Genomic DNA, 11,427 nt, shown 5'->3' with positions numbered 1-11,427 from the left:
CCTTGTTTGGGTGTAGGAAATAAGACACCCCCCCCCCCTCCTGGCTTCTCTCTCCCCACACCCATCTCCCTGTCCACCCTTGTCTCCCTACTTGGGAGAGGGAGTCAGGGCCCAGAACTGGGAGGAATGTCCAGCCTTCTGCAGTAATCGGTTACAAAATACTCAAGTATCCTCGGCTGAGGCTCAGTGGTTGAGCATCAACCTGTGAACCAGGAGGTCACGGTTGGATTCCAGGTCATGGTGGCACACACCTGGGTTGCGGGCTCAACCCTCAGTGTGGGGTGTGCCGGAGGCAGCCGATCCATGATTCTCTCTCATCACTGATGTTTCTATCTCTCTCTCCCTCTCCCTTCCTCTCTAAAATCAATAGAAATATATTTTAAAAAAATACTCAAGTACTTTTTAGCAGCTGGCGAAACCTATGGGAGTGTTCTGTAATAACCGGCTTAGAGATACTCAAGCATCGCATGGTGATGGCTGGAAAATACTTGACTATTCTGTGTGGCTGGTGGGGCCAGCAAGACGAGGGGGAGAGAGGAGGACCTGCTAGAAAAGCCGCCTCCTGTGGGCTTGGGGCTTAGAGGGTGGGCCAGGAGCCTGGGTCTCATGCAGGGACGGACAGGCGAGAAGGTGTCTGAGCCAGGGGCCATCACTGGAAGTTACTTGAGCAGCCTGCGGTAATGGGCACTGAGTTCCTCGGGTATCTTGCCATTAACGGGAAGGTGCTCAGTCTCTCTAAAGGCCCTGGGGAGACCAGGAGGAGAAGAGATGGCCTTGTCTTGGTCTGGGCCTAGGTCTCGGCATAATGGGAGGGGACATGAGATCCAGGCTGCCACCCCCCGTCCTCCCCCGTCCATTCTATTCATCACCCTGGACCTTCAAGCCAGGGCCCAGGCTCTGGAATATTTCCTATCAGAGCTCTCATTTCTCAATTTCCTCCCAAGCCCCAAGTGGGTCCAGCCTGGGAGTGAGGGGCACGGACAGACTGGGGCTGGGTGGGTAGGAGGAGGCCTGCAGGCTGGTGAGCTGAGATCTCTCTCTGGGTGGGGCGGCAGCCTGACCCCCTGCCTCCGCCTGCAGGGTCCCCTCCTCCTCCATCACTGGCAGAGCTAACGAGGAGATAATGGACTTGAATAGACAGATTGATTATGAATCCAAACGAATGAGGCAGCTTTGAGCACGCTGCCTGACAGCTTGCACATGCCCGGCCACTGCATTCTCACCCCCTCCCGGGGCCGTACAGCTCCACACGCTCTGGGCAGGGACCCGCTCTCCCTCAGAGGCACTGGAGTTTATCCCCTGGGCCCTGGGGGACTGTCTGCTGGGACCAGGGTTGGGAAGGGGAGAGGAAGAGAGGGTCACCCAGGCTTCTCCTGGTTCCCACAACTTAGGGGAAGTCAGAGGGGAGAGGGGGAGAGCTCTGAGACAGACAGTGAGTCAGGGGCCCCTGGCGTGTGTGGGGGTGGGGGGTTCACTGACGTGCCCCTGCAGGGCAGCCGAGTTCTCAGGAACTCCCTGGCATGTCAGATCCAGAGGCCGGGCAGTGCCCAGGGCACCAACAACCCCCCACCCCTGCATGCCTGCTCCTCCTTCTTCCTCCTTTCTTTCTCATATCTCTGGCTCTCTGTCCTCTCTCTCTCTCTCTCTCTCTGCCTCTCCTAGTCTCTTCCTATCAGTTTCTCTTTCTCAGTGTCTTTTTTTCTCTTTCTCTGTTTGCTTTTCTGCCACCCCCCACACTGGGCCTCCCGTGGCTCTCACGGTGTAAGTCAGCCCCCCACGCCTCTTCACCACGGACTCTGACCCATCCTCTCACTGCCCCGCTCCTTCCTAGGTCCCTCCTGGGGCGGGCGGGGAGGGGTTCAAGATGTCTCTGGCTGACAGCTTCTGTGCCTCTGCTCGCTGTGCTGAAAGGTGGCGGGAGGGAGTAGGGATTTGTGTTGAGTGTGGCTTCAAGGGGGAGGGTGGTGTGTGTGTATTTGTGTGTGTGGAGGGATGGGTGAGCAGGTGTGTTTGGGCACACATATTTGCATGACCATGAGGCATCCTCTGTGCTAGGTGGGCAGTGGCCGCTAAGAGCCTAGGCCCCTTATGGAAGCAAGTGCTTCAGCAGGGCCCCGTTGTTGGCATGAGCAGGACAGGCCTGTGTAAAAGAGCAGAATGCCAAGCCAAGAACGGACTTGTGTGTGTTTATGAATGTGAGTGTGCACATACAGTCTCACACACGTGTACGTGTGCCTGAGAGAGCTATGTGTATGTGTGTCCATGTGTGAGGGTGTGAGCATACCCAGGCGCACATCTGTGGCTTCAGGCATGCATGTGTGTGACTGTGTGTAAGGAGGTGCATTTCTGTGCATGTATTTATGCCTCTGTGTGTATGTCCTGTATATGAGAAATGAGGGTGTGCATGTGTGAGGGTGTGAGGATGCATGCATACATGTTCATGTGTGACTTGTGTGTGTGCAAATGTGCGTGCCTGTGCCTGTGTGTGTGTAAATGGGTCTGTGCACAGTATGAGTGTTCATGCATGCACACGGGTGTGTGTGATTGTGAGAGAGGCGGGTAGGTGGGTATGGGGACTTGAGGGTGGGTCTGGCCTCCCGTGACTCCCCTCCCCTCTCCCCACAGCTACATCGAGAATGAGCAGCATCTGCAGCGTCTGGAGCCCAATCACCTGAGGGGCCTGGGGGAGCTGAGAAACCTGTGAGGGGCAGGGACTGTGGGTGTAGGGCTCAGTGCAGAGCCCGTTGGACCAGAGGGTGGGTGGGCTCAAAGGTTCCAGGGGCCTGGGAGGGCCTGAGAGGCTGAGGCCTGAGGGCTGGAGGAGGTCGGAAAGCACAGGGGTCCCGGGCAGCTGAGGAAGCTGTGAGGGATGGGGGATGGGGAGGGATCCAGGCTCAGCACGGGGACTGGGGGCTGGCCTGGGCAGAGATGCCAGGACCCGGGTGGCGGAGGCTCTGGAGCTGACCCTGCTGCACCCTTCCCAGCACCATCGTGAAGAGTGGCCTCCGGAGCGTGGCGCCGAATGCCTTCCACTTCACCCCTCGGCTCAGTCGCCTGTGAGTGGCCCGGGCTGGGCAGAGAGGGTGGGAGGCCACCCAGACGTGGGCAGCTGATGGGCTGGGCCCTCCCCAGGGGCCTGGAGTGAGGAAGGCTCCAGCCTGGGGCTCTCCTCCACTTCAGGGAGCAGCGCTCTCAGCTCCCACCCTGCAGCTAGAGGCCCTTCTCGCTGTCCCACTTCCACACTTCATGCTGCAGGAACATTCTCCTAGGTGCCTGTCCCGTTTTTTTCTTCCCAGAGTTTAGATACGCGTGAACTGGGGAGCAAGGGGCAGGAGCAGGACCCTGGGGTCTGGCTGGGATCCATCTCCCCTGGGAGCTGGGGTATCAGACCTGCCCCTCGTCACCCTCCCCATGCCTGGGAGTCCCGGCTCAGGACGGGGCGGGGAAGGGCGGGCAGGAGAGACTGCTGAAGGAGAGGCCCTTGGTGTCCCGGACTGCCCCTCCCTGAGGGCAAGAGTCCAGCAACTTCCCCCATCACAGGCAGATGGAGAGAGGGAAGGGTGGTGGGATCTGTCATTCACATGGCTGTGCTGGGTGCCCTAAACTCTGTTGTGTCCAGTGATTTAACAACAACAACCACAAAGATGAGGTGAGGCCGCATCACTGACTCTGAACTGGGGCTTCCGCTAACAATGTGCACCTCACCCTGCATATGCCAGTGAGTCTGCACTCAGCCTGGAGAGAGAGTCATCCCCACTTTAAAAGCGCGGGTTCTGAGACTCGGCGAGGCTACTTTCTGGGCTGAGGTCACTCAGCTGTGAGTGGCTGGACAGAACCACACTCAGCGCTGTGGTGCTGGAGGGGGTAGGCCTTCCGATCCCTCTGCAGGACAGTTAAGCAAGGTGGGGGCCAGGGCAGGCCCCTCGGAGGCAGAAGGTCCCAGGAGGGGCAGGAACATTCTCATAGGTGCTGGTTGGTGCCGGGAGCTCCTAAGCCAGCTTCCTGTGTGGCCTGGAGCTGGCCCCCCAGCTCACCTCTCCGTCTCTCCAACAAGGGGCTGGGGGCCTGGGGGCCCTTTCAGCTGCTTTCTTAAGTCCCCGAGGAGGAATGGGGAGGGGACCTGAGGAAGCAGTCTGAACCCCTCGTCATCCGGTAGGGGGCAAGAGAGTGTGGGAGCCCCGTCCCCCCACCCCCTCCGTCCCGGGCTCTGTGGGGAGGAGAGCACAGATGGAGCCCCCTCCCCCAGCTGGGGCCTCAGCACTTTGCCAGCTGGGGCCAAGGGTGGGGAGGAAGGAGCAGCTGTTCTCTGGACCCCCTCCCTGGGGTCTGGGGAGGGGGTTAAGTGGGGTGAGCTCTTGTTCCAGGAAGAAGGGCACTTGAAGAGCCTAACCTGTCCCCCCACCCCCAAGGCCTCCCCGCTGGGCTGGGCTCCTGGGCTCCTCCCCTCCCTCAAGCTGGGTCAGAGGGAGGTCGTTGCTCAGGGGGGTCTGTCTCGCTGTCTCTACTCCTGCAGGAACCTCTCCTTCAATGCTCTGGAGTCTCTCTCCTGGAAAACCGTCCAGGGCCTCTCCTTACAGGAACTGTGAGTGTGGGTGCTCCAGGGGCGAGAGCAGCGTGCGTGCGTGTGTGTGTGTGTGTGTGTGTGTGTGTGTGTGTGTTACTGTGTCACTGTGTCCGTGTGGAACTGGCAGGGCGGAGTGGCTCTGGGGACTCCCTGTTTATCTGTGAGCTGAGACGGGGACTCTGCATGCCTGTGAACCTCCCATAAAAACAGAGGCTGCAGGCCTACCCCTTGAGGGGCTTATTGCCTTGGGGGGCGGGTGGGGTGTGGGGTGGGGTGCTGGCCTGGACAACCAATTCTGTGTGTGCTCAGGAGGCTGGGGGCTGCCAGCTGCCTGTGCAGTGGGGTGGGTGGGACACCTAAGGCCTCTGGGCCTCCCCGGGAGGCAATGTCCATCCCTCCTTGTCACCTGGCCCCTTCCCCGGGGGAGCCGGGGTAAGGGAATGCCATGGGCCATAGGCACCTGTCTGACCTTCTGCGTTCTGTTTCTTCCCATGTCTTGTTACTGGTTGGTGAGAGGGACTCCCATGTCCACACTCCTTTTCCTCGAGACATTCCACGCTGCTAACTGCACTCCCTCTTACTGTGGGCTTCATTCAGTGTGGCTCTCAGGCCCACCCCTCCCCTCCCCTCCCCGCCCCTGACTCTCTTGGTATCCCCCCCTACCCCCCAGAGTCCTGTCTGGGAACCCTCTGCTCTGCTCCTGTGCCCTGCACTGGCTGCAGCGCTGGGAGGAGGAGGGACTGGGCGGCGTCCAGAAGCTCCAGTGTCTCGGGCAGCAGTCCTTTGCCCACATGTCCAACACCAGCTGTGGTAGGTGCTGGAGGTGGTCCAGGGGCTGGGAAAGAGAGCTACGTGCTTGGGAAGAGGGCACAGAGCAGAGCTGGTGGTGGTGGTGGTGGGGGGCAGCACTGAAGGAGCCTGGGGAATGGGCATTGGCAAGAGCTGGGGAAACGGAAGGGTGGGGAGCATTGCAGTGGCGGGCTCAGGGTCCCTGAGGAGGTTGGGGAGAGGAGCACGGCTTGGGTGGGTTCTGAGGCCATTGCCTTCTCTAACACCCCTTGGGCATCCTGGGTGACCAGGCGTGCCCATGCTGAAGGTCCAGATGCCCAATGCCTCCGTGGGCGTGGGGGACGACGTGTTGCTGCAGTGCCAGGTGCAGGGGCAGGACGTGAAGGACGCCGGCTGGATCGTCACAGAGGTGGAGGAGTCGGCCACGGTGATGGTGAGCAGCCCTTCACCCTCGCTGCCCCTTCCCCTCTCCCCGGAATCCTGGGCAGAACACGGGGGACAAAGACAGGAAAAGAGACCACGAATAAGAAGCACGTAGAGGGCAACAGAGGGACAGAGCTGGTTTAGATCCTCGGGGCTCAGGCTCGTGCTGCGGGGCAGCCCCGGGTCCCACACGTGGCCTCAGGAAGGGCACTGGCCCCGTGGGGACCCCAGGCTCTGCTGGAGCCCCCTCTCTGGGAACATGGTTCTGGCTGCAAGACAGAGGGTCGCAGAGCCCTCACATTTGGAGCTGAGGGGGACCCTGCAGCCCGTCCCTCCCACCCACCCCCCCTTTCTAGATAAGGAAACAGGACCGTGGAGAGGGCGCAGTGTCTGTGGCCCCGTACCATAGCCAGGCTGGTTCTCCGGGGACTTCCGGTCTCTTTCTGGAGATTCTGGAAGCAGGTTGTCTTGGGTGTGTGATAAGCGTATAGTAAAGGGGGCTTAGGTCTGGTTCCAGCTCGCTCGCTCATTAATTATTAGAGCGAGTTTCGGAAACATCTCTTAATCTGCCTGCACTCCGTTTTCTTATCTGTAAATTGAGGAGGTGGACATGATGGCCTTCTGATGTCCTGCCTGCCTCTGGCCACTCTCTGGCCTTTATCTCTGTCATTCAGATGTGTCTTTGGGCACCTTCCCAGGCTCGCCCTGTGTCCTCAGGCTGGCGACGGGCAGTCAAGAGCAGCCACAGCTGACTCAGGAGGCCTTGTGGACAAGGTCAGGAGGGGCCAACCGTAGGCTGTGCCCACCCAAAAGCTGTCCCCACCTGGGTAGACACATACAGGGTCCAGCCCCTGGGAAGAGATGGGCCAGGGGGACCCAGGCGGGGGTGTTCAGCTTAGAGGCCCTCACTTGGGGAGGGGAGTCGACTCCAGGATCGCTGGAGGCCCCTGGAGCAGGGTTGCAGGAAGAAGCACTGGAGCCCCGAGCAGGGGGGAGCCAGACATGGTGGAGGGGCCACTAGCCACTGGTTCTTCCGCCCAGAGATCAAAGCCACTGGAGTAATGGAAAGCGGACAAGGTGGAGGCAAGAGGTGGGCCATGACTCTCTGGGGAGATCAACGATGCTTTGATGAATTCCAGGGTTTTGTTTTTCTCTTTGGGAGATTTACATGTTTGCTATCAGTTATGTTTTCTAGAAAGTTCCTATAGAAAAGTCACCCCCTAACTGGGTTAAATGGAGGGGAGGGGAGGATGGTCACCTTTAGGGGAGTGAAGGATGCAGAGGGAAGAGTTAGTAGGACACCACACTCCGGGTGATTTGGAGGAGATGGGACAGCAAGGAGGGCCTTAGGGCAGGGCTTCTCACAGAGCCTGGGCCTCGGAGCTCGCACAAGAGGCTGGGCAGCACTTCCAGCTCCTCTGAACTCCCACAGTCCAGCGGAAGCCCAGAGAAACCTCCCCTCCTCTAGCTTTAGTCAAGGGATTCCACATTTAGAAGTTTCCAGATCAGTGAGATTTGTCCACTACTTCACTTATTTTCCTCGTTTTTATGAAAACGGCTTTCTAAGCTGTCAAAAGATCATTTTGTCTACCTCATCGTCTGACAAAAACAAGGAAACCATGGCTCAGCAAGATAAGGTCACATAACTTCCACATGTCCACGGTTTCTTAGGAAGAGAACCGGAACCCGATTCAACCTTTTTATTTATTTATTTAATTTTATTATTATTTTAAAAATATATTTTATTGATTTTTTACAGAGAGGAAGGGAGAGGGATAGAGAGTTAGAAACATCGATCAGCTGCCTCCTGCACACTCCCTGCTGGGGGTGTGCCTGCAACCAAGGTACATGCCCTTGACCGGAATCGAACCTGGGACCCTTGAGTCCGCAGGCCGACGCTCTATCCACTGAGCCAAACCGGTTTGGGCGATTTATTTATTTTTTAAAAATACATTTTAATTGATTTCAGAGAGGAAGGGAGAGGGGGATAGAGATAGAAACATCCATGATGAGAGAATCCTGGGGATCGAGCCTGCGACCGGGGCATGTGCCCTGACCAGAAATCAAACCCTGACCTCCTGGTTCATAGGTCGATGCTCAGCTCCTGAGCCAGGCCGCTGGTTGGGCTGATTCAGCCTTTTGATGATGATGCAGAATGAAGTCACGTTGCCTCTCTAACTTCACTCTGTGTCTTCATCTGCCCAAGGAGGTCATGCTGCTGCTGCTGCTTCTAACTGGTGCCCTGTGCCCAGAGCCATGCCCTGCTTCCGGCCTTCCCTGCGCTGAGACTGTGTGTGTTAGAATTGGCGTGGGGAAGGGGAGTGAGTAGGTGGCGAGGTCCCAGTTTGTTCTCCAGTGAGAGGTGTGTATTTGATGCTTGGGATCCCTGACATCTATTTAGCTGTTCAGAAGGGCGATTTGGGTTCGGGGCATTTTGTGTCTACTTTGAGGTCATTGGTTATGTTCTACATTTTCCAGATCATTTTAAAATAAATAATCCAGGAGAGAGTCTGATCAAGCTCTAACGGAGGAGGCCTGTTCTCTGCAAGATTCCCTCCCATACCTCTCTCCTCCCCCTCCCTACCAGGCCCCTCTCTTTCCCATCTGGAGACAGAGGGGGTCCCTGAAGACATCCGCTCTAGCCCCCAAGCTCTAGCCAGAAGCCAGCGGATGCTCTTCTTGATTTCCCCCTCTTTTTCCTGACACAGCAATCTGGGAATCTGACATCTCTGAGGCTGACCCTGGCCAACGTTACCAGTGACCTCAATAGAAAGAATGTGACATGCTGGGCGGAGAACGAGGTGGGCCGGGCTGAAGTCTCTGTCCAGGTCAACGTCTCCTGTGAGTCCCAGTGACTGCCCTGTGCCCACCCTCATCTCCTTCCCTGAAAAGAAGATGTGAGGGTGGGAGGGGCTGGAGGAAAGGGGTGGGAAGTGTGTCTCCACAGCTGCTCCTTCCCAGCTGTTCCCAGATTCCCATGAAAACCTGATCCTTTGGGGGGAAAGCTGGGGGCTCATCAAGGCCAGAGGGATGGAGATGGATTTCTTCCTGGCCCGCTGCCCAAGTCTTACTACCTGAGGTCATCAGCTGTTCTCCCTGCTCCACTGTAGTTCTTCATGCCTGACCCTCTGTAGGACGCTAACTCTACGAACTAGTTTTAAGAGAAGCAATTGCCCTTCCCAGTTCCTGTCTAGGCTCACTGCCTAATTTCTCTAGGCCTGCCAATAAATTATTTTAAATCTTCTACGTTATGTAACTTTTCTTTTAATATGAAATGTAACAGACATAGATTCCCGCATAAAACCTAGACCCTTTAAGCAATAATTATTCTTACCAGCACCTCGGGGACCCTCCCTTCCTCTCCCCAATCAGAATCCCATCCTTCCCCTCCACCCCATCCTGACTTCTGTGATAATCACTTCCTGGCTTTTGAAAGGAATTTTATGCAAGTATGCGGTCCCTATCAATATGGCGTAGTTTTGTCTGTTCTTGCACGTTCTATAAATGGAATCATACCTCAAGTATTATTTTGTGTCTAGGTCCTTTTGCTCACATTATACTTGTAAGATTTATCCATGTTAATGAGAGTGGTTTTAGTTCATTCAGTTCATTGCTGAATAATATTCCATTGCATGAGTGCTGGCTGGAATTCCAATATAAATTATATATGCATATAGATCTATAGATATAGATATTTTCCTATTATTGAGGTGCTTTTTGCCTGTTTCAGGCTGGGTTATTTCAAAACCATGTCTTCTTTTTAAACTTCTGTTTATTTTTTGCTTGTTTGATGCTTATCTGGGGCTATCTTCTTAACCTTGATGACACTTATCCAAAAGACTCCATGTTTAATTTCCATCAGCTGGTACCCACCCCTCTTCTCCAAGGCTATTGCTGACTTACTCTAGGCCCACCACTTTTCTCGAAGCCTCTGAATTTCATACACTTGCTGCCTGATTTATTTAAGATTTACTGCCAACTCCCTCCCACCCCCACTAGTCCCTGCATGTGTCAGGTCCTGCTGGGTCCCCTCCAGCTGCCCCCCCTGACTTCTCACCGGCACTGTCTCTGGCCCACAGTCCCGGCCAGCGTGCAGCTGCATGCGGCAGTGGCGTTTCATCAATGGTGCATCCCCTTCTCGGTGGATGGGCAGCCGGCACCCTCTCTTCGCTGGCTCTTCAATGGCTCCGTGCTCAACGAGACCAGCTTCATCTTCACCGAGTTCCTGGAGCCGGCAGCCAATGAGACTGTGCGACATGGGTGCCTGCGCCTCAACCAACCCACTCACATCAACAATGGCAACTACACATTGCTGGCCACCAACCCCTCAGGCCAGGCCTCCGCCTCCGTCATGGCCGCCTTCATGGACAACCCTTTCGAGTTCAACCCTGAGGACCCCATCCCTGGTGCGAGGGCCACCCTGAACCCTGCCCCCCACCCCTGGGCTCCACCTGGGTCCATAGCCTGGTGTCCGGGGAGGCCTGGCCCACTTTCTGCTGTGATCCTGACCCTAGAAGTGGGAGAGCCTAGTCCCGGACAGAAAACAGTGGAGTTCTGTTCTCCAGCTTTGTACTGGCCTCCTTGCCCCAGGAATCCTGAATCTCTGAGCCGTTCCATTCCCTTGGGCTGGCCGGAGAGAGCCATACACCAGGGCACCCACGGCCCAGCTGGAAAAGGGCCATGTGCGTCTTCTTGCTTGAGGTCCAGCACCCCACCACCCCATCCCACCCGCAGCCCATGAAGGCCTGGGGTCTGATCCCCTAAGCCACTCCCCAGGTGTCCGTCACATCAAAGCCGGGACCTGAGTCCCAAGGGGGGAGGGGACTCACTGCGCTCCTCCCCCGTCTGACTGCTTTCTCTCCTCCCTCCCGCTGCAGTCTCCTTCTCGCCAGTGGGTGAGTACCCCCGGGTGGAGGCAGGTTCTGTCTGGTTGCTGGAGCCAAGCCTGGGGCAGAGGGAACAGTTAACCTGATCCCCAAGGGGTCAGCCAGGGCCAGGGTGGGAGTTGCTGGAGGAGCCACAGCACGTGCCCAGGCCCACCTTCCTGCTCTGTGTCCCCACAGACGCGAACAGCACGTCGGGAGACCCGGTGGAGAAGAAGGATGAGACACCGTTTGGGGTGAGCATGGGAAGTGGAAGCTTGTCTACGGGATCGGGAGGCTGGGCTAGGGGCTCATCCGCATGTCACTTCTGATCAGAGAACGGGGAGCACTAGAGTCTGGCCTGTACTCAGTCAGCCACCCTCACAGCCACAACCTGGGCCCCAGGGGAGGCGGAGGCGGGGCTGGGAGCCTGGCTCTGGGCTCCTATGCAGGATGGAGAAACCGTTTGCTGTGGGGGAGCTCTTAGAGATGGAGAGCAGCCCCGGATCCTTCCTCCTCACCCCCAGGTCTCAGTGGCTGTGGGCCTGGCGGTCTTTGCCTGCCTCTTCCTTTCTACGCTGTTCCTTGTGCTCAATAAATGTGGACGGAGGAACAAGTTTGGGATCAACCGTGAGTGGAGGGGCTGTGGAAGGGCTGTCCGCCAGCTTGTCCTGCTGGCTTTGTTTCCTACCTGCTCTTCCTGACTCTGTCTTCTGTGGGGCTGGGGGTGGGGGGCAGCGGACACACGGAGTTTTGGGGACTTGTGTTGTTTGGGGGGTGAGGGCCTGG

General features: G+C 57.1%; 1 protein-coding gene across 1 annotated transcript in view; it reads left to right on the top strand.

Annotated features, from left to right (window-relative positions):
- Positions 1 to 1,864: 1,864 nt before the first annotated feature.
- Positions 1,865 to 11,427, top strand: part of NTRK1 (neurotrophic receptor tyrosine kinase 1) — a 15,731-nt gene continuing 6,168 nt past the window's right edge. The window contains 11 exon segments of the mRNA XM_023761526.1: positions 1,865 to 1,911; positions 2,626 to 2,700; positions 2,985 to 3,056; positions 4,514 to 4,582; positions 5,235 to 5,374; positions 5,644 to 5,786; positions 8,485 to 8,617; positions 9,856 to 10,182; positions 10,654 to 10,671; positions 10,840 to 10,895; positions 11,166 to 11,403. Coding sequence (XP_023617294.1) covers positions 1,865 to 1,911; positions 2,626 to 2,700; positions 2,985 to 3,056; positions 4,514 to 4,582; positions 5,235 to 5,374; positions 5,644 to 5,786; positions 8,485 to 8,617; positions 9,856 to 10,182; positions 10,654 to 10,671; positions 10,840 to 10,895; positions 11,166 to 11,403 — 1,318 coding nt within the window.

The sequence above is a fragment of the Myotis lucifugus genome, unplaced genomic scaffold, assembly GCF_000147115.1.
Source record: "Myotis lucifugus unplaced genomic scaffold, Myoluc2.0 scaffold_211, whole genome shotgun sequence".
Lineage (NCBI taxonomy): Eukaryota > Metazoa > Chordata > Mammalia > Chiroptera > Vespertilionidae > Myotis > Myotis lucifugus.
Note: the sequence above shows the minus strand (reverse complement) of the source record. Positions and strands in the feature narration are given on the sequence as shown.